At 33.8% G+C, this 24,430-nt stretch overlaps 1 protein-coding gene across 5 annotated transcripts in view; it reads right to left on the reverse strand.

Annotated features, from left to right (window-relative positions):
• LOC149921303 (uncharacterized) overlaps positions 1-24,430 on the reverse strand; it is a 188,409-nt gene that overhangs the window by 46,383 nt on the left and 117,596 nt on the right. For 2 of the 5 annotated variants that reach the window (XM_090163811.1, XM_090163810.1), the window contains exon 1: positions 16,441-16,789. The exons of the other annotated variants lie outside the window; for them this stretch is intronic. In XM_090163811.1, coding sequence (XP_090019937.1) covers positions 16,441-16,528 — 88 coding nt within the window. In that variant the 5' untranslated portion in view covers positions 16,529-16,789. Of the gene's footprint in view, positions 1-16,440; positions 16,790-24,430 lie in introns of those variants that run through there. 5 annotated transcript variants of the gene reach the window in all.

The raw sequence follows: 24,430 nt of genomic DNA on the forward strand, positions 1-24,430 counted from the left end.
AAACGGGGGAAAACGCAAAAAACCTTTGCTGGCAAAACATCTGCGATTCTATTTCTTTTGTATTTGCCTTTGCAAACGAAGCGTATAAAAGGCATGGGCGGCATTCACTGCCGCAGCTAGTTTCGAATAGAGTCCGCGTCAGCATTTTTCGGTTTCGCATCCGTAACTCCGTAAAAAACACAGCACTCCATCCATTTCTCGATAGTTTTTAACCGTGAAGGAAACTTATGAAATTGACACAGAAAATTGAAACGCCATACGTAAGCTTACGTTTGCCGTATCAGTAATAGATTTTTAGAAGTGAGACTATATTTTCATAGAGATACCGTCATTAGAAGCTGATTTTAAATTAACCAAATTCTTACCATATGGCACCAGTAGTCTAAAATGTAGATATTTAAAATATATATATTGTATTTTTAGTGGTTCTTTTAAAGTTTTAATGCTAATCGGCGAAACTTCTGTTTATAATTTTTATATAAAACATCGATTAAAATAGTTTTAGAATTGTTGTTATTGTAAGTATTTATTCCCTTGATGCCTAAGAATGTTTAAATTGGCGCCATCTAGTATAAATGAAAGCCTTATAAATCTAAAATCTAATGGTTTGTTTCTCTGTAAGCAATTATGATTCGCTTTATAAGGAACGCAAATTTTAAAAGGAATTCTGGGCAAAGGTAACGTAATAACTGCGTTGTTTTTAGTTTGTAACTATGAAGGCGCCAAGCATCCATGGATAACTATGGAGGCTATGCTACATTTCTAATCGGTAGAACTGAACTCATATGTGAGTAGCTAGGTTTTGTGCGCCGACACGTCTCACATTGCTCCTTCCAGACAAAAACCCTCGCTATAAAAACATATGTCCTCCCCATTCTGGAGTATTGTTCCCCAGTCTGGTCCCCCAACACCGCCAGCGGTATGCATACCATTGAAACCATCCAACGTAAAGCCCTCCGTTTTGTTGCCAACATCGGTTTCTCTTGGAGTACAAGCATGACGCGAGTCTTGAAAAACTTTAAATGGGATTCCCTCTCGGACCGTCGCCGCGTCAAACGCCTCGCAATAGTAAACAGTGTTATTCACCGCTCCAACGGAGCCCTGGCCCCGCTTACGTCCGCCATCTCGTCTTGGCGTCGTGCTCCGCGCGGGATGAAATCCGCGGCTCTCATTCTTCCTGGCTTTCGACTCTCCGTCCGCAGGCACTCCTTCCTCCCCTCTTCGGTCCGTGACTGGAACTCTCTCCCGGACTTCCTAAAGTCCATTCCCAACCCCAAACAGTTCCGCAAGGAGCTAACTGAGTTCCTAGAACTTCATATTTAACTCGTTTACATGTAATAATGTAATATAACTCCTTTATTTTGTTTTATTTCCCTTGTATCTCCCTCACATTGTACTGTTTTCCTGTACATACAAACTGTATATATTTTTTCTCTGTATATGTATAATTTGTATTGTCCACTGTCTTAACGTGATGGGTCTTAGACCTCTTGTTGAGCAATAAAAGAACTAAAGAACTAAAGAACATAAGCCACAACTTTTTGCAATCATATTTTCTCTACATTTGTAGTTTGAGAAGATTTGCCAACTACATGGCTAAAATTAGTCAACTTCGTTGAAAATGTTTCTATAGGTAACCAACTAGTCTTGTAATCTATCGCAATAGCTTTCGTAGGCAATCTACTGCTATAATTAGTAGAAAATTACGTTTGTAACTTCTCTCTATAATAAGTAGAAAGCTACGTTTGTAATTTCTCTCTATAATTAGTAGACAACTACGTTTGTAACTTCTCTCTATAATTAGTAGACAACTATGTCAGTAACTTCCCTTTATAATTAGTAGACAACTATGTTTGTAACTTCCCTTTATAATTAGTAGACAACTAAGTTTGTAACCTTTCTCCATAATAAGTAGACAACTACGTTTGTAACCTTTCTCCATAATAAGTAGACAACTACGTTTGTAACCTTTCTCTATAATAAGTAGACAACTACGTTTGTAACCTTTCACTTTAAAAAGTAGACAACTACGTTTATAACCTTTCTCTATAATAAGTTGACAAATACGTTTGTATCCTTTCTCTATAGTTAGTAGATAACTACGTTTGTAACTTCTCTCTATAATAAGTCGACAACTACGTTTGTAACTTCTCTCTATAATTAGTAGACAACTACGTTTGTAACTTCTCTCTATAATTAGTAGACAACTATGTCAGTAACTTCCCTTTATAATTAGTAGACAACTATGTTTGTAACTTCCCTTTATAATTAGTAGACAACTAAGTTTGTAACCTTTCTCCATAATAAGTAGACAACTACGTTTGTAACCTTTCTCCATAATAAGTAGACAACTACGTTTGTAACCTTTCTCTATAATAAGTAGACAACTACGTTTGTAACCTTTCACTTTAAAAAGTAGACAACTACGTTTATAACCTTTCTCTATAATAAGTTGACAAATACGTTTGTATCCTTTCTCTATAGTTAGTAGATAACTACGTTTGTAACTTCTCTCTATAATAAGTCGACAACTACGTTTGTAACTTCTCTCTATAATTAGTAGACAACTACGTTTGTAACTTCTCTCTATAATTAGTAGACAACGACGTTTGTAACTTATCTCTATAATAAGTAAACAACTACGTTTGTAACTTCTCTCTATAATAAGTAGACAACTACGTTTGCAACCTTTCTCTGTAGTAAGTACGTTTGTAACCTTTCTCTATAATAAATAGAAAAACTACGTTAGTAACCTTTCTCTATAATAAATAGAAAAACTACGTTAGTAACCTTTCTCTATAATAAATAGAAAAACTACGTTAGTAACCTTTCTCTATAATAAATAGAAAAACTACGTTAGTAACCTTTCTCTATAATTATAGTAGACAACTACGTTTGTAACTTCTCTCTATAACAAGTAGAAAACTACGTTTGAAACTTCTCTCTATAACAAGTAGAAAACTTCTTTGGAAACCTTTCCCTATAATTATAGTAGACAACTACTTTGGAAACCTTTACCTATAATTATAGTAGACAACTACGTCGGAAAGCTTTCCCTATAACGCCATAGCTATAGCAAACAAATATATACGTTTTCAGTTGGCCACGATAATTAGCAGACAACTACGTTTGCAAACCACCTCGATATTTAACTTCTCGTTAAGGCAATAATGAATTCCCCACCAGCTAGAAAATCAGAGCGTCTAAACGGCAAACACGAAGAATCTGGTAGTGTCCGTGTCGTGGACGGTCTTGTTCGTAAGATATGAGGGAATCCTTGTCGGCAGTGGCTGAATCAATCGATAGAGCAAGCTCAATTCCACGAGTATCTTTTGGCACCTTAGGAACAGGTGCCCAGGAGATGAAGGCGCTGCTGAGGGGGGACGCAACGGCCATTTCCTCTCGCAGTCTTCGCACTCGACCCAATTTCTTCTCGGCGCTTCTTTTTTCGCGTCTTTAATAATATACCCCGTGGCTTATCTTAATAGCTTCTTTTGTCAGTCCCTAATTTTAGATCTTCCGTCCTGGGGCGCTGTGTGGCTTAAGGCCCCCAAAGAAATATCGACTTCGTTTTAAACTTTATTTTTTATAAAGTTGGAAGGCGTGGCTTAGACCGTACATGGGGTTATAAAGACAATTTTACCACCTAGTTGTTCGTGGCAAAGGTTTTTGGTAATAGGTTGCGCCGGTCCTTAACGGGTCAGAGTGTGCAATAACTGGTGGCTTTATCGAGGAGTCGGGGTCCGGCTCTTGTAACCCATAAGGGTGGTGGCGCACTGGGAGATGTTAGCTCTGATCAAATGGTCCTATCTCCACCTCCAACTTCGGTCAGGTATGGGCTGGAAACTGAGTTTCGACTCAGGTTAACGGAGAGGGTCCGGGCAAACTGGCCACCTCGGCGGATTGGGTAGCCTGCTGTGGGGTGGCGGGTCTCCGTATGAGGCGCAGTGGTCCTGTTTCCCGGCCTTTTGGGGCAACACCGGATGTCTGGTGCCAGCAGTGCCGGGTTACGTGGACCACTGTGTGCCCCTCGTTCCCCTTTAGGAGTTCTTTCTGAAGGGTGTGGCTCTCTACCTACGAAGGTAGGGTGTCGGCTGGAGTTGCTATAGCATCCACTCTCTATCCCACAGCCTTTGGTCGGGATCAGTGGCTTGCGTCGAGGGTGAGACCATCAGTAGTAGGGTACCACTACCCATGCTGGATTTGTCACCTGTCCGGGCTTGTGGACGTTCTGATGAGACTACCGGTGTTGTAGGCTGTTGATACGCTTGGAGCACCGGTATATAAATTTCTGACCACATGTCGATATCAGTGGCGGAGCCAGAAATCCTTCAAAGGAGGGGTTCAAACTATTTAAAATACCTGAGAGAGGTCGAGAAGGGGTTAAATTTTAGTACCCCGAAGCTGGGGTTTGGACACGTAAACCCTCCTCTTGTCTACGCCACTGGTTGACATAGTTATACAATATTCGGTAGCGCAAAACAGTTGATTGAGCCAACAGAAAAAAACGTGTATTGTTCAGTTTCTACTTCCCAAATTACCTGTTAACCAAATTAAATTATTTATTTCTAAAAACAATCGAAAAGTATTCGTTATGTTGCTGTGTGTGGCTGATACGTTGTTAGTGCACTTCGCCAATTCAGCAAAAATTAAACAGGTTAAGCACTCAATGTTATGATCTGATAATTATTTGAATTTGATCATTTTAAAAAATTTCAATCCCTTAATATTTCGAATCTAATGATGCTTGATAATTTTTCGAGTCTGGCAATTTTACAAATATCCAACTCTGGCAATTTCATAAAATTTAATAGTAATATAGTAAATTTTCTAGTCTGTTAAATTATAAAACGCGAAATCTAAATTTCGCGTTTTATAATTTAACAAAATTTCTAGTCTGATAATTTTGGAAATATTCCGATCAGATAATATTATAAGTATTCGAATCTGATAATATTCGAAATATTTGAATCTGATAATATTCGAAATATTTGAATCTGATAATATTCGAAATATTTGAATCTGATAATATTCGAAATATTTGAATCTGATAATATTCGAAATATTTGAATCTGATAATATTCGAAATATTTGAATCTGATAATACTCGAAATATTTGAATCTGATAATATTCGAAATATTTGAATCTGATAATATTCGAAATATTCTAGTCTGATAATTTGGGAAATATTCCAATCAGATAATATTATAAGTATTCGAATCTGATAATATTATAAGTATTCGAATCTGATAATATTCGAAATATTTGAATCTGATAATATTAGAAATATTCTAGTCTGATAATTTTGGAAATATTCCGATCAGATAATATTATAAGTATTCGAATCTGATAATATTCGAAATATTTGAATCTGATAATATTCGAAATATTTGAATCTGATAATATTCGAAATATTTGAATCTGATAATATTCGAAATATTCTAGTCTGATAATTTTGAATTACGATCACAATATCCTATAAAATTATTTCTTTAGAAGTTGAGAACCACCCAATGTAAATTTCGAGTCTAATATTTTTACAAATATTTTAGAAATGTTCACGTCTGATTACTTTTGAAATATATGAGTCCCGTTACTTTTGAAATGTATATGAGTCCGATTATTTTGAAATGTATATGAGTCCGATTATTTTGAAATGTATATGAGTCCGATTATTTTGAAATGTATATGAGTCCGATTATTTTGAAATGTATGAGTCTGATTTTTTAAATGTATATGAGTCTGATTATTTTAAATGTATATGAGTCTGATTATTTTTAAATGTAAGAGTCTGATTATTTTTAAATGTAAGAGTCTGATTATATTGAAATGTATATGAGTCTGATAACTTTGAAATGTATATGAGTCTGATTACTTTGAAATGTATATGAGTCTGATTACTTTGAAATGTATATGAGTCTGATTATATGGAAATTTTCGAGTCTAATTATTTGGAAATATTCGAGTCTGATTATTTGGAAATATTCGAGTCTGAATATTTGTAAATATTAGAGTCTGATTATTTGGAAATATTTGAGTGTGATTATTTGGAAATATTCGAGTCTGATTATTTGGAAATATTCGAGTCTGATAATTTGGAAATATTCGAGTCTGATAATTTTTGAAATGTTCGAGTGTGATAAATTGTATTTTCGTTTAAAGTTGAAAAGCAGCTATATCTAAAAAGAGCGTACATTCTACAATCGGCGTTCAGTATTTTGCAAAACGAACCATTTCCACTGAAGGCGTAGTAACGTAATTTTCGAGTACCATGTCAAAAGCGTGTATGAATACATTAGCGTCATTGCAACGGCCATCGCTTCGTGAAAGGGCAACGGGTTAAGTCTCGCCATAATGGCAAGTTGGGCCTTGCCTCAATAATTGAGTTGACGATAAACAGCCATTCTAATAAACATAAAGATTCCATCGTCCTCGTCTGTCCCTGACGCCTTCTAAACTGATGGAAAGTGGCACCCGCCTTTTTTGCTAAGCCTTGTCCCGCCTTTGTGTACAGGGTGCTCGGAGCAGCTTTTCGAGGACGCAAAATTTCCGCGTCGTAGTCACGAGTCTGCAGTTGTAGAAAAGTTGGAAAAAGCGAAAAAATTTAAATTTTCCACCAAACGCGTTTTTAATACAAATTTTTCGGACAGGATTTTTCAATCTCAAAGTGGTTTGTTTTGATATTTTAAAGTATGGTTTTCTTGTAAATTTTCTGATCGTATACTGATTCCAATATTTTGTAGCTTATTTTCGCTCATTTTTAAAATTTATTTCGAGAGTTCTTAAATTGTTTTCTGTAGTGTCTCGAATTTTGATAAATTTTCGACCCCTCACCTGATTTCACCTTTCTGCCAATAGGTTTAATAGAAGCTAGGCTAACTGGCGCTAGTCATCTTAAAAATGTCATCATTGAAATTACCAAAAACTATGAAAGCAATAATTTTAATCAGTTCTTTGAATGAAAAATTCATCAGACCATAATTTAAGTGTAATTCCCGATCCACGTTTTTAGCACTTCAAATTCAATTTATCTAGGTTTTTTACCAAAACATAAGAAACCTAACAGTGAAAGGTGATGAAATTTGAAAAAAAAAAACCTAAAAACTCTAAGAGCTGCTTTAGAAAAAGGTTAAGAATTAAATATAAATAAAAAATTTGCCGTAGTGTTTATCTTAAAAGATCAGGGAAAATATTTGAAATTTATCACGAAAAATTAAGAAAATTCACGGAATTTCAGTCTTAACAAATTGTGGCAATCATGTTAAGCATGAATTTTTTTTTAGTGTCAATGTGGTGAGCAAAATATATTGTTTGCTCACCACATTGACCCTCAATCCGATTATCTCAATTTAATAACACTCAAATTATTTTCGTAAATTCTTAAATAAATCTCAATTTATGACATTATAAAATTAATTTAATTGTATTCCAAATTATGTAATTTAAAATTAGCAGGTTAGTTTGCGTACTTCACCATTTTTGAACCAACAATACTGGCTATAAACAAAGCGATTGTAACACGCTTAAAGGGAATATAACATTTCGGTCGCCCTGTCCAAAGGGTTTCAATATTATTTGATTTCAAATTTTAATTTGATTCCGCAACATTATAAATATTAAACGTACAAGTCAGATCAGATCGCTGCTCGGCAAACTGAATCTGATGAGATGAGCTTTCCCAGATATATTCAGATCTATTACTTGGAATAATGTATCAGATTCAGTTTGAAATCAGATTACTTTGTAAGGGGAAAATAAACGATAAACCTGATCTGACTAACAGATTACCTTCAGGTATTTGAAAATTACGACCTGAATAATCTGATCAGTCGCGAGTGGTATCTGTAATCCCTAAAGAAAGCACTTCGTCCGATATTTCCTTTAAGACGTTATCGATTGGATAAATGTGTTTTGGATATTATTCAGGGAAGCTTATCCGCGGGAAGCACCCTGTCCATATTTCGTATCCGCCAGCCGTGGCCTCGGCCTCTCCGCCAGCAGCTAAAATCAATAACAAACTGCTGGCCGCCCGCAACGCCCCCTGGATCGCCTAGTCGTCTCGCCCGGGGCCTAACGCCGTACGAGTCCACGCCAAAAGCCCCTTTCCCAAACTTTCATTTTCCTGAGAACAATCTTTCCCTGCGAATTCGCGCGGTTTTAATTCGTCTTTGTATCAAGCGCTACATTCCTGCCTGGCGGTTGCAATAATCATATTTATATGTAAATATCCGCGGGCGATATTTTAACGCTTGCTATATTGCTTAAAATTTATAAATGCTTGAAGACGTACAGGGGATGGCATTGCGCGAGCAATTATAAGATTGTAGGGAATTTATTACACTCAGAACAAATTAACCAATAGCTCGTTTGCCTCCCCCTTACTTACAAGGAGAGTACTAGAAGGTGTTTATTGCCGATTTATTCAAAGTCTGGTGTAATGTAGACCTATATGAGGTATGAAATTTCCCAATAGGAGACGTTGCACTACCCATACGATTTGCCATGGCAACTGAAAATGTTTTTGACCGCTTAAAACAAAAATAAGATTTTTTCCTTATTTTACCCAAAAAATTTTACAATTTTACCTCATAAATGTTCAAATTTACCTAAACTTGATGAAATTTACCTAAATGTGGTCCAAATTACCCATATCGTGATTTTAATTTTTTTTTGAATTTTCGTAGGTGAAACCGCGAAACCGAGAAAATCCCATGCTTTTTTAAATGGAGATTTTTTGTTTTAAGTGGTCAAAAACATTTTCGGTTGCCATGGCAAATCGAATGGGTAGTGCAACGTCTCCTTTTGGGAAATTTCATATCTCATATAGCTCTAAATTATGCCCGGCTTTGAATAAAATCACAAATAATCACCTCTGGTAATCTTTTCGATTACAACGTCAGTTCTACGCCAATCCGTACATCCTTATTCGACTAACACACGTACTTACTGACAGACTTATGAACCTAACCCCCCTGTATGCGTGGTTGTTGTATTCTTTATTAATACGGAGATTTTAAATGCAGATAAAAATGTGTTACAAAAATTCTACAGAATAAATTTTTACATTATTTTTTAAAATATTTACGGTTTATCGAGCGTGACTTTGGGGCCATAAACATTCTAGTTCATAATTAATCTTACCTATGTCGTAGGGACTCAGGCAAATGGTCCGGACCCGTGCAACCTCGGAGGGGCCCTAGTTTGGTCAAGCTAGGCACCGGGTCTCTCCAGTAATAATGGCTCTCTTGGGGATTGGTTTTATGTTTTAACGGGGCCCGGGCCTACTCCACAGGCGCCACCTGGTATTCATGACAGATATGGTCAAAATTGCTTTTATATCTCCTAGGTAACGGGGGAATTGAGGGAAGGGGATGACAAAAATACGTATTTTTCTTGAGAATTCAACTGGCTAGTTTTTCGTTTGATAAAAATAGATTTCATTGGTTATATCCTGATTTTTCAAAACCAAATATTTTCCTGTTGCTATGTATGCTGCACAGAATAAAGAAACTAATACATTCAGCTACAAGTTCCCCAGTTCACGTTTTTAAGTGGTGGCTTAACCTATCAAATGCTAATAATAATCAGCTAGGCTAATACCCAAGGCACCACCTTAGGCCCAAGTCATCAAGCGACTTTTAAAGTCATTAATTCAGGTGGCCGGGTTACAATGCGTTGGAGGGTGGTGGCAAGCCCTTCATGCCACGCGAGCCAACAGCTCCCTACACTCACTATTACCGTTAAATTCTAAAAGTATTTATGGGAAGGGGAAACCGAAGTGCCCGCTGGAAACCCCTTTAACCAGTGGGGAGATAACCCAGTGCCATAAGCTGGGATCGAACCCGGCACCTCTTGCTGCGACGCTCCACCCCTAATGACACTCCGTCACCCTACTATATTGACCTCTCTAGAAAATGAAAATTGGGGATGTGAGTATTATGCAAATTCCAAATAAAACATCACGAGATTTCCACCCAGATACAATGTTAAAGCGGCAGATCAATGAACACATTAGTAAAAATGTTGAGGCAGGAAAACACTGGCCTAAATAGGAAAAACTCGTGGTTGTGGTTGGTGATTTTGTATCTTAATTTTTTGTTTCTGCAGGAAGATGTTTTTAAGCTGGTTTTCAACATTCGAACTCAATGGACAAATCGTGAAAAAAATAGCTAGCTTAGAAATCAGACTTAAGACTTAATAAATACAAAAGTAAATAGTACTTTAATAGATTGAAGTAAAATATAGTTATCTTAAACTTATCTAAGTACTATTGGAAATGGTTTTATTTTGAAGAGTATTCTTAGTTTTTCTCCCATTATTTTGAAGAAATTCGGATTTCCCCCCATTATTTTGAAGAAATTCGGATTTTTCTCCCATTATTTTGAAGAAATTCGGATTTCCCCCCATTATTTTGAAGAAATTCGGATTTCCCCCCATTATTTTGAAGAAATTTGGATTTTTCTCCCATTATTTTGAAGAAATTCGGATTCCCCCCATTATTTTGAAGAAATTTGGATTTTTCTCCCATTATTTTGAAGAAATTCGGATTTCCCCCCATTATTTTGAAGAAATTCGGATTTTTCTCCCATTATTTTGAAGAAATTCGGATTTCCCCCCATTATTTTGAAGAAATTCGGATTTCCCCCCATTATTTTGAAGAAATTCGGATTTCCCCCCATTATATTGAAGAAATTCGGATTTCCCCCCATTATTTTGAAGAAATTCGGATTTCCCCCCATTATTTTGAAGAAATTCGGATTTCCCCCCATTATTTTGAAGAAATTCGGATTTCCCCCCATTATTTTGAAGAAATTCGGATTTCCCCCCATTATTTTGAAGAAATTCGGATTTTTCTCCCATTATTTTGAAGAAATTCGGATTTCCCCCATTATTTTGAAGAAATTCGGATTTTTCTCCCATTATTTTGAAGAAATTCGGATTTCCCCCCATTATTTTGAAGAAATTCGGATTTCCCCCATTATTTTGAAGAAATTCGGATTTCCCCCCATTATTTTGAAGAAATTCGGATTTCCCCCATTATTTTGAAGAAATTCGGATTTTTCTCCCATTATTTTGAAGAAATTCGGATTTTTCTCCCATTATTTTGAAGAAATTCGGATTTCCCCCCATTATTTTGAAGAAATTCGGATTTCCCCCCATTATTTTGAAGAAATTCGGATTTTTCTCCCATTATTTTGAAGAAATTCGGATTTTTCTCCCATTATTTTGAAGAAATTCGGATTTCCCCCATTATTTTGAAGAAGTTCGGATTTTTCTCCCATTATTTTGAAGAAATTCGGATTTCCCCCCATTATTTTGAAGAAATTCGGATTTTTCTCCCATTATTTTGAAGAAATTCGGATTTCCCCACATTATTTTGAAGAAATTCGGATTTCCCCCCATTATTTTGAAGAAATTCGGATTTCCCCCCATTATTTTGAAGAAATTCGGATTTTTCTCCCATTATTTTGAAGAAATTCGGATTTCCCCCCATTATTTTGAAGAAATTCGGATTTTTCTCCCATTATTTTGAAGAAATTCGGATTTCCCCCCATTATTTTGAAGAAATTCGGATTTTTCTCCCATTATTTTGAAGAAATTCGGATTTCCCCCCATTATTTTGAAGAAATTCGGATTTCCCCCATTATTTTGAAGAAATTCGGATTTTTCTCCCATTATTTTGAAGAAATTCGGATTTCCCCCCATTATTTTGAAGAAATTCGGATTTCCCCCATTATTTTGAAGAAATTCGGATTTTTCTCCCATTATTTTGAAGAAATTCGGATTTCCCCCCATTATTTTGAAGAAATTCGGATTTCCCCCATTATTTTGAAGAAATTCGGATTTTTCTACCATTATTTTGAAGAAATTCGGATTTCCCCCCATTATTTTGAAGAAATTCGGATTTCCCCCCATTATTTTGAAGAAATTCGGATTAATATTTTTTTTTTTAAATCTTATTTTTATCCCACTATTTATATTTCAACAGACCATCTCGATAACACTCACCATTAAAACACACTGATTTCTTTGAAAAATGCTACAACCGACATAATTTGAGGATAGCTATGTTTCTAAGGTAGGCTGGTTTATAAGCCAAATTAATTTTTAATAATTTTTATATTTTTAATTTATGATTTTTCAAAATATTTGTGTAACTCACCGTAGATTTTATTGTTGGTTTTTGCGTAGGCTCTTTGATATTATTTATATAAAGAAAATTGTAGGTAGCGTCCATTTAAATATTAGTAATCGTAGCTTTGCAACCCCGAAAAAGTAAAACCTGCTTTTCTCAATATATTCTAGTAAATGTTTACTCATAAATACAAAATTCGAGAATTTCAGGTGCGCTTCAAATCCTCAGCTTTAACTTTGAAAGATATTTAAAGGCAGAATAGCTTAAGCAATGTTCAGATATTAACCGCCGCATCTGGATGAAGCTACGAAGCCCTGGGCGAGCCCGGCCAGATCTAAAATGCAAGGCGCTGTTATAGATACTGTATCTAATAAAGTATTATTCAGAAGCGATTCAATTGCGATGTGTTTTCAGTTGTCACCTTCATTTTTTTAATATAGAAATTTCAAAAATAAATAAATTCGTAATTGACTAATTTGGTAATTTATTGTTTTCAAATTACCGAGGGGTCGGACATTTATCAAAATCCCGTACACCTTGTCTAAAATCGCAAAATCTTTTAACTCTCTCTATGGTAAATTAACATTGAAATCCCAAATTCACTTCAAAAAGTAATGATAAAATCGCCAAAATCTCTACGAAATCCCGAAATCCCGTACAAAATAATGGCCAGTGTCCAACCACTCGCAAATTACAATATTGTTTTTCAAATTACTTATTATTTGATGATAATAAAACTTATTATCATCAAATAATCATTCAGCATATTGAACTTGGAACCACTTCACCGTAAGCCTTAAATTACTTATTGAAGTAAATTATTAAATTTAATACTATAATAAATTATTAAATTTCTTAGTATAATAAATCATTAAATCACTTAATATAGTAAATTATGAAATTAGTTATTGAAGGAAATTATTAAATTAATTACTATTATAAATTATTAAATTTCATATTATAATAAATCATTAAAATTGTAGTAAGTTATTAAGTAACTTAATGTAGAAATTTATTAAATAACTTATTGTAGTAATTTATTAAATTACTGATTATAATAAATTACTAAATTACTTATTGTAGTAAATTATTAAATTAGTTATTGAAAGATATTATTAAATTAGTTATTGAAAGATATTATGAAATTACTTATTGTAGTAAATTATTAAATCAGTTATTGAAAGATATTATTAAATTAGTTATTGAAAGATATTATTAAATTAGTTATTGAAAGATATTATGAAATTACTTATTGTAGGAAATTGTTAAATAACGTATTGTAATAAATTATGGAATTACTTATTTTAATAAAATTATTAATTTACTTATTGTAAGAAATCGTTAAATTATACTTATTGTATTAAATTGTTACATTTCTATTGAAGGAATTTGTTAAATTACTTAATGTAGGAAATTGTTTTATTTATATTGTAGGAATTTGTTTTATTTATATTGTAGGAATTTGTTTTATTTATATTGTAGGAATTTGTTACATTACTTATTGTAGGAAATTATTAAATTATTTATTGTAGTAAATGACTAAATTACTTAATGTTAGTAAATTACGAAATCACCTATTTTAGTCAAATTCAATCTTAGGCATCACTTATTTTGATAAGAAACGTGAGGACGTGTTTATCGTAGCGGGCATATTACTCTAGATTTCTTCTGCCGAAAACCCGTCGCTAGGAACTTGATCCGCTGAGCCTTTACTCATTAATTCTAACTTATATGAATGTATTCTTAAGTTTAAACTACCTCTAGTTTGGAGGTCCTAAATATGAACTCATTTCGAAGCTTCTCTAGCTCCCTGCTAAATTAATAAATAAAATGCTCTATTTGCTCTGATCTCTGCACGCGCAGAAAGTTTTACAATTCTCTTCTGAACGACTCATTTAAGTTTTCAAACCGCTTTGGTTTTAGTCACCCGCTACTTGTTACGTCTGAACTTAATATTCAATATCTTCATCTCTGAATTCCGTAAGTTATTAACTACCACGAAACTATGTTTCCAGTTGCGGACGCTATTGCGGTGAATTTTGAACTGTTACATCAGTTAATGTAGTATTGCGGAAACTTAACTATAATATCCTGCAGTTTGTCTGACGATTACCCCGCGGCTTAGTAGACGGTCGCTAGGTGGCGCTGGCTTTTTTATATATCATAAATGTCTGTGAATACGTCACTTCCATATTTGTTGTGACGCCATCTACGGCAGTTTTTAAAATGAAGTTCCTTTTTAAATTTTGTAAAAACGATTGAAATAGGAAATTACATTTTTAGCATTTCCTTTTGGTCCTAGTAAATATATAAATTCAATTCAGAATCCGGTTTCGTATGACATTAACTTAAGCAATAATACGTAACACCAGAAATTAATAAACTCAAAAGAAGTAAATGGTCTGTTTTCTCATTTCTCTGACACCTTAAATAAAATAATAACCTTAAGTATGACACTTCATATTGTTTGAATGCTAATTTTCCAGTTTCCAGCCGAACCATTTTTTCGAAATTGGTAGTATTATATTTCGTCTTCGACATATTATGAGTTCGGTGGTAATGTTCTCTAATTGTTATACTGTTCTTTATTAGGTTATTTTACTTACGCTGTCACTGAAGTAATATTTTTTAATTCCTACTACGTCAAATAAATTATTTTCCTGTTGAAAATATCTTATTTGTTTTGTACATAGTCTTTCCCAATCGTTAATTACGGAACAATAATTTCCTTTTAGTATTTTTGTTAATACTTCAGGAGTATCAAGTAGATTTATTTTGTTAGTCGATCTTGACCATTTGAAGAAAAACCTTATAATTTACGATTAAGAATTAAAATATTATAGAATTTTATATTCTATTCCGTTCAAGTTAATAATGTTCTAATATTAACGAAGCCCTATATATTAATATATTCTATTTGACGAAAATGTTTCGATATTTTATCCTCAACAAGCTATGTAGAATTTTCAACGGTAGCTGCAGATGCTTACTTTGAAAATTTGTTTTATAACATAGTTCCTTTATTATTTACACTCAAAAATAATTTTCCCAATTAGAGATCATATAATGCTCTACCTTTTTAAATAGAAACGTTTTTATAGTTAACTGCAATGCTCAAAACTACATTGCAACTTTCACACTTTGTAACTAAATAACTATTGAATTAAAAATTAACAATTTAATTTTAAAGACTAGATGATACAGTAATCTGTACTATTTTCTATTTACAAAATTATTTTCACGAGAAAAAACTAGACGCATTTCAAAACCAATTCATTTACTACATAGCAAGATAAATATCCCAAAATCGTGATTTCAGAAGGTGTCGAACACTTTTCAATTGGGCCATTCCATTTCAGTAATTTTAGTCAGTGGCATCTAAGATGTACCCCCTTAATCCAAAACGCGCCTGATTTTATAAATATTTCTGTAAAGATTAGTCTTAAAGATCTTTCATTTGTAGCATGGAAAACTCTCCGATAATATTTTGGTATTTCAATAAAAAGACCGTTTATAAATGCAAAGGAGAAAAAGCAGTGGGTTTCTCACAACATAAAAAGTACAAGTATATCCCAAATTACTAGTCTATTAAATCAATGAAAGCGTAATCATTAAGAATTCGAAATTTGAAATTAAACCACACTGAATTTTGTATTATTTTTACACCAGCATAGGTGTTAGACCAAAAGTGCAAAATACAAATTTGAGAAGTCTACTGGAAAACCGAACAAAAATAACCGTTTAAACACGTGGAATGGGTTGATTTTTAACCTAAACTCGCGAATAAATCATCTTTAACCGCAAAATTCCACCAAGGCTGCGCGTTGAACGTTATTAGACGAACATCGTGAGATTTCGTTGGAAAAATAACCTTTTTCGGAGGATCAAACTCTTTTAATATTTTTTCTACAATTTGTTTCACACTTTTGGTCTAACACCAACCAACGAAATTATTTCTTTTCGATTAATTTTTATGTAAAATTGATGAAATGAGAAAAATAAATTTCCTACGTATTTACGATCACACCCTGAAAAAGTCAATACTTGACGAAAAATCCGTCCGATCAAGCGAGTGGAGACACCCTTTACAAGCGGCAGAAACAACCCTGTATATATCGTGCATAATTCCTTAATCAATACTCGGTGTAGGCTCATATTGGCCATAAGGAGAACGGAAGTACGCTTCTGGATGGAACGGTGACTGACTATGTGCAACAGGACTCGGGCCGTAGTCGTGTACGAAGACGCGTCGCCCGCAATTGCCGGTTAAGGGCGGTCCGTTTGTTTTTGAAATTCAACTCACCCGTCATCTTCCGCTCAACGGAGCCAGTGGCGTTGGTCAATCGTTGCATGTTGGAATATATCTCGGATATATTGATAGATAGCTTCATCAGCGGCTACGGCTATGACGTAACCATTTTTAAAACCCGCCACAAGCGTTCGTTCGAAGGATGCGAAATTGTTCGACGCCGATCTCTCTTTTCAAGGCTCGCGCGGGGCACTTCCCAGCATTACTACGGCTCACCGACGTTGTTAGCCTAATGACGAGTCGGTTTGAGTCGATTAATTTTAATTCTGATCGCGATTTTGTTGGCTTTTAATATCCCGGTCGGCAGCGATGGCTGGACTAGGGGAGCTTCCTCATCGCGGACCGACGCTACTGCCCCGCTGCGGGATTCGCCGGAACTACGAGGAAGCCTAGATGATGTGGGGGAATCCGCGTTTGCGCGCGGCGCTCCCTTCATCCCAATTTTCCACGGCGCTCCCCCCGCGAGCCGGCTTCTCCCCAGAACGTCCTAGTCACGATTGCCCCGCCTTTTGGGGCTCCAATGTCGTAACTGACGTTTAGCGACTTTGGAGCCACTCCTTCCGCGTAGAGTTTGCTTGAAAAGTGCAGGTTGGTATGGCGTAATAGTGATACAAGGAGTAGACCATGGAAACCTGTTGAGACAAAAAATGTCGTTCCGTAAACTGAATCAGCGATAGTAAAGGGGGCTTCAATGTATTCTCAGGCTTGAAGTATTGTGGAGTAGATTCCAATTGTTAAGGTGATTCCTAGGGCATTTTTGACTTGTGAAAAATTATTTTGTAACAAACTGCCCATGTGATTGAAATGCCTGATGATAAGAGAATTGTTGTATTTAGCAGCGGGATCGCGGAAACGTGTTGAGGTTAGCGGGAATAGGGAGTGTAGGGAGCTTTAGCGTGAAAGGCTTACTACGGCACTCTCCTACGCGGTCTAAGCCGCTCACTTGAATTAATGGCATAAAAGGTATTTAGCTGACATCGGCCTAAGGTTCTGTCTTGGATTATTATTATAATAATTATTCGGTTAGTAAAATTCCTTATTTTATATTATCAACCGTGTTTCGATTTTTCAAATGATCGAATAAAATTGGTGTTGAATTCAGCGTCATAAACCTGTTCGATTCCAATGATTGTAGTATAGTATATTGAGAATTGATCTGTTAACGAATGAGGTAATCTTTTAAAGGTAGCCCTCAAAGGTTTCAAAAATATAAAATTTGAGAAATCGCTGTAAGGGTGAACTATTAAATTCCTTAAATTTCTACTCAAATATATTACAGGAATTAATCTAACAAAGGCAATACATAGACGATAAATATATTACAAAAGTAATTGCAATTTTGACAATTGAAATTCGAACGAAAGATAAAGGTATTTTAAATAATAAATTAGTTGCTTTTTCATACTTTTTTTGTCGGTAAAAAATTCATGAAAATATAATTTTATTTTTTTATTGTGCTCAATTGTTAGATCATATAACGTTGTAAATCTTTATCTTGTGCAATAAATTTTACAAATAACAGCCCCATTCCAAGTTTTAAAATAAAACATTTAGTAGCTTTCTTTAATATTAGATTTGAAAGTTCAAAATGTACTAAACTCAAAGCAAGTGGTACCTTGATGGCTCCATAGATGTCGTTGGGGAGAGTGTGTTCTGGCAAGTACTTTAGGCCCCATAGATTGAGATTTCGAGAGCGTACGTGCAGGCACTAAAAAACTGCGTTATATTTGAAGTCCATTTCCTCTAGGCCTATCTGTTTCTCGGTCTTATCACGTTCGCCACCTTATGACCGAGGCTTAGCGGCAAATTTTATTTCGTAAATTCTAATAAACACCTTTTTTTCGCTTGAAAGCCAATAAATTATAATATGAAAATTTAAACACCTTTATTTTATTCAAATAGGCTCTAGTAGTTTAAGTATTTTTTTAAGGAATTATAAATAAAAATGTTTGCCGTTTAAATTGACAAATCGAGTGATAAAATAAGAATATTATGCGCATCTGCTACGACAGAGGGCGATACTCTACAGTGTCTCTATTTGTGTAGTACGGGAAAGCATCCAAGGGCTTTTCTTCGAAGTCACTACTTGCTTTAAAAGTTTAGAATCACTTCTATACACTTATCAACACTTATTAGACTTACAAAGGAGCTAAGATCGTAATCTAAAGACATATCTTCTAAAATTGTATTAGTATAAACTGAGCTGTTTCACAGATGTGTTTCGTTATAGCAGAAGTAGCCTTCAAATGTACATATCTATCTAATAATAACATTAGCAGTATATTGAGATACGTCTCTTGTATAATTATAATAATAATAACATTAGCAGTATATTGAGATACTTGTATAATTATAATAATAATAACATTAGCAGTATATTGAGATACTTCTCTTGTATAATTATAATAATAATAACATTAGCAGTATATTGAGATACGTCTCTTGTATAATTATAATAATAATAACATTAGTAGTATATTGAGATACGTCTCTTGTATAATTATAATAATAATAACATTAGCAGTATATTGAGATACTTGTATAATTATAATAATAATAACATTAGCAGTATATTGAGATACTTGTATAATTATAATAATAATAACATTAGCAGTATATTGAGATACTTCTCTTGTATAATTATAATAATAATAACATTAGCAGTATATTGAGATACGTCTCTTGTATAATTATAATAATAATAACATTAGCAGTATATTGAGATACGTCTCTTGTATAATTATAATAATAATAACATTAGTAGTATATTGAGATACGTCTCTTGTATAATTATAATAATAATAACATAAGTAGTATATTGAGATACGTCTCTTGTATAATTATAATAATAATAACATTAGCAGTATATTGAGATACTTGTATAATTATAATAATAATAACATTAGCAGTATATTGAGATACTTCTCTTGTATAATTATAATAATAATAACATTAGCAGTATATTGAGATACGTCTCTTGTATAATTATAATAATAATAACATTAGCAGTATATTGAGATACGACTCTTGTATAATTATAATAATAATAACATTAGCAGTATATTGAGATACGTCTCTTGTATAATTATAATAATAATAACATTAGCAGTATATTGAGATACGTCTCTTGTATAATTATAATAATAATAACATTAGTAGTATATTGAGATACGTCTCTTGTATAATTATAATAATAATAATATAAGAAAACCATTGAAATCATTAATGCAAGGGCCTTGAGTACCCTCTGCATTTAATAGAAAGTATGCACTTCACTTTGGCTTGCTCTTAACAAACTGATTCCCTCGCTAATTCCTAAGAATTGCAAGGCCCAGAACTTCTGAATAGATAGAAATTTTATTCATTTATGAAATATTTGCTCTCATATAAGCTCAATTTTGAAATGTGTAGCTTAACAATTTTTCTTCAATCTTAAAATAATTTCGATGGTTTAAAGTTGCGTCGTGGTTTATTAATTGGAAAACTGTATCCAAAGCTTTTAGTGCGAATATTTGTCTATTAATCTATTTTAAATTTGTCGCGGAAATTTATTTAGATAGTGATAAAATTGCTAAGGGCAATTTCTCTATAGGGCATTCTCCAATATTTTCCGATAACTAAAGAAATGATTTACTAAATTGTTAATTCAAAGACTGTTAAAATCAGGTGAGTATTTATGACAAAAATACTCTGAAATTCACTTAAGGATTTATGATTGAACTACTATGACATTTATGTGAATATTTATGGTTGAAAAAATGTTAAATACAAGTGAGTATTTGTGATTGAAAGATGGAAATCTATTTTAATAGTTGTGAAAGAATCACTGTGAAACCCATGTGAGTATTTTTGATTAAAACACACTTAAATTTATAGTCAAACCCATGTGAGCATTCATGATACCCATGTAAGTATTCATGATACCCATGAAAGTATTCATGATACCCATGAAAGTATTCATGATACCCATGTAAGTATTCATGATACCCATCTAATTATTCATGATACCCATGTAAGTATTCATGATACCCATCTAAGTATTCATGATACCCATGTAAGTATTCATGATACCCATGTAAGTATTCATGATACCCATGTAAGTATTCATGATACCCATCTACGTATTCATGATACCCATGTAAGTATTCATGATACCCATGTACGTATTCATGATACCCATGTAAGCATTCATGATACACATCTACGTATTCATGATACCCATGTAAGTATTCATGATACACATCTACGTATTCATGATACCCATGTAAGTATTCATGATACCCATGTACGTATTCATGATACCGATACCCATGTAAGCATCCATGTTACCCATGTAGGTATTCATGATACCCATGTAAGCATTCATGATACCCATGTAAGTATTCATGATACCCATGTAAGTATTCATGATACCCATGTAAGTATTCATGATACCCATGTAAGTATTCATGATAGAAATACAATGAAATTCATGTGAGTATTGATGATTTGTTTTCATATTAGAGAGTGAAAGCACGAAAAACATTGGTTTAAGCCAAAAATCTGTCCATTAACCCGTTCATTTTGTAAAGTTAAAAAAAAAATACAACGTTTGGTATTTTTCACGTTTTCAAAGCTTAAGTTTTGCGATCAAAGTTGATAAAAATTCCTGTATAAATTACAAAAATTCTTTCGTGCTGGCATAAAATGTTTCATGAGGAAATTGGGAACGAATGGTTATTACAAGATTTGTAAAAAATTTCTAGTTAAAATTAACGCAATTAATCTGAAAGAATCGATATAACTAGAATTAGCTTCATTTCTTATCAAATTAAGTCATTTAAGAAAAACATTTTAACTTATAACGGGAGGTTTATCGTGTTCTTATGTAAGAATTTTCTGAAGGCGAAATTCTAGTCAATATTACATACGCCTATTTCCCATATAAATCATAATTTCTTATTTTAATTATCAAATTACCACATGTTTAATTAAATATTTGTTTTATTCATTTTTGGGGCAATAAAACTCGTAAGAACTAATTAGAGGTTGATAAATTCCATCCCCGAATAATTAATATTATTTTGATGTTTAATTAATCTTTTCGGAAAATTAATAACAAATCAATAACACGTTTAATTGAACAGAGCTTAAAGGGGAACGGCCAAGCTTTTCCAAATATGGCCTTATTTCCGTATCAAAAGATTAACAAGACGTTCAATATACTAAAACATACCTTTTTTTGTCTCGAAAAACTAGCTTTTGGCCCAAAAAGTTGAAACGAAAAAAACCGCCAGGTGTTTGGGTTTGAATTTTCGCCGCCATCTTAAGGGCTGCCGCCAGCGCCCCTAACCCCGTATGAGCGATTTGCGAACTATCCTAACTTTTAAAATCGCGCAATTTAGGATTAAGTCTCTTACTACTGGAACGCGCCGCGCGTGCAAAACAAATTTTTCGAGTCTTCAGCAGCTCGCGCTTTTACGTTGTTTTTCTGTCTCACCGACTTCTCACCAGGTGTCGCGGCGGACGCGCGCTTTTAAATTTTCCGAAATTTCTTTATTTTATTAAAAATTAACCACTCAATATTTTTTGATGCGGTATAAATTTTAGTTTTTAATGGGCTATAGGGCTATCTAACTGGTTAAAGTTTGACCGTTCCCCTTTAATGTTACTCATCTGTTGCTCGACTTATTCTAATTTGACGATAATGCGACTTGCGACACTTTCGGTCTAAGCGCACGCCAGAGATGGACACTTCAGCTAGTCGATTTGGATTGTCACCGAAATCGCCCTTGCGCGACAACTGGTGGCAAAAAATTGAAGCTTTATTTCCGTCAAGTACAGGGCAGCCTCTCAACGAGCGCTGACAAATAGCTCCGGCATCGATCCCATGCAAATCGTTCGCGTCTAAAGCTTAGATTGTAGTTTCTCAGCGTTTACTGCTACGGTTGTTACATTTTCTTCCATGAACTAATTTACGTCATTAAGAACGTGCGAGACAATCTTGGTGGTCTAACGGAGCCGGATTTCAGAACTTGTATCCGCCTACTGCAAATATTATTTTTCCACTTCTAAAATAATTCTTAACTTTTCTCGATTTTAAAATTAAAAATAATAAGGGGCAATTTTAGGAGCAGCCACGTACGATAAGATGGCGCCACTAACGAGGAGACTACCCGAGGTGATAATCACCGATTTTGTTGAAACTAAGTGGGTGTGTAGAACTTATAGTAATATGAAATTTCACCAAGGGAAAAGTTGCAATGGGCATTCATTTTGCCATGGCAACCGAAAATGTTTTTGACAACACAGTATGAATATTTTCCCATTGAAAATAACATGGGAATCTGAGCACTTCTAAGGGTCCCCCTGTAAAAAATAATGATAATAATTCTAATTAAAATTGTTAATTTTTATCCAATTTTAAACAACTTAATTCCACATTATTAATTTCGATAAAATTCATTTATTATCGTCGATTCGGCGATTAGTTGGCAAATACCACTTTTTTATCTTCACATTTCGCTTTCCTCCATTTTTACCGATTCTGATCAATTTTTACATATTTTTATCAAATTGACCAAAATACATCAAAATATCATAAAATTAATTTAATTTGATCTATTTTTTTTTTTGGTTTTGAAATTTTTCACAGGGGGTAGGGATCCTTAGAAGTGCTCAGATTCCCATGTTATTTTCAATGGGAAAATATACATACTGTGTTGTCAAAAACATTTTCGGTTGCCATGGCAAAACTAATGCCCATTGTAACTTTTCCCTTGGTGAAATTTCATGTTAACATAAGGTCTACATACCCACCTAGTTTCAACCAAATCGGTGATTATCACATCGGGTAGTCTCCTCGTAAGTACTAGGAGGCTTAATTTATTTCCACCAATAGGAAAGCGGAAGTCACGCTTTTTCATTGCCCAATACAAATAAGGGCAAAGAGCTACATAAATTACGTCTTAGCCCTTTAATCATTTTTCCGAAAGTATGAAAATTAATTATCAATCGATATAATATTAATGTTAAAATTACTAAATTCTACTTTTCATAGTTTATTAAATTTGAACCCTGCATGACCTCAAGTGCTGTGCATAATTTAAATTTCTAAATATAAAACATTTTTCATATCATTATTTAAATCCAATATTTAAAATTTTTCAAACTCTTGAAAATTTGCAAATTATGTGGCACGTCGTTTTTCTGGCGAGATAAAATACATTTCTTTATTTCGGTTCTCCTAAAAGTCAAAAGTCAAGCATCCCCACCGACCTAGGAGAGTTCTTATTTTCACGTAGTCCTTAAGGGCACGTATTTTTATAAACCCATAAAACGTAGATAGAGGAAAACTCAATCGATACCTTTTCCCCTGTTATCCTTAGCCAAAAGCTATCCGAAAAACCTCTCAAGAAAAACGCAAGATTTAATTCAACCAGTAAAAAGTCAATATCATCAGGCACCGGTTTGATATCACCACGGCCCACCATCACTTAAAAAGCAATCAAATAAAAAAGTATTTTGCGACGTTATAAAATAATATTTAAATAGGCTCCCCAGGAAATGCATTAAGGTCACCGAGAACGTACGAAGCTGGCTTTGAGCTCCGAATTTATATAACCCGTTAAAGATTTATCAGAAAGGTACTTAGAATAATTAGATATTTAAAAGTCGCTTGATGACTTAGGCCTAAAGTGGTGCCTTAGCTGATTATTATTAATTTGCAAACAATATAATAGACTAATCAGAAAATTTTCCAGAAAAAGGCCTCGGTCATTTTCCGGAAAATTTTCCGACTTACAACACTAAAGTATAACATCTTTAACATTATTTAAGTAGAACATCTTTAGAATTACTTACTCTAAAGGTATTTAGATATAAAACATAATTTAAGTAGACAATTTTAAGAATGACTTTCTCTAAAAGCCTATCTATAGAAATGTCTATAGCATATTTTACAAGTTTCCTAGTCTCAGGAAATCTCTGTTTAGAAAAAATGTAG

Source organism: Leiobunum rupestre, chromosome 11, assembly GCF_980474605.1.
Source record: "Leiobunum rupestre chromosome 11, qqLeiRupe1.1.hap1, whole genome shotgun sequence".
Lineage (NCBI taxonomy): Eukaryota > Metazoa > Arthropoda > Arachnida > Opiliones > Sclerosomatidae > Leiobunum > Leiobunum rupestre.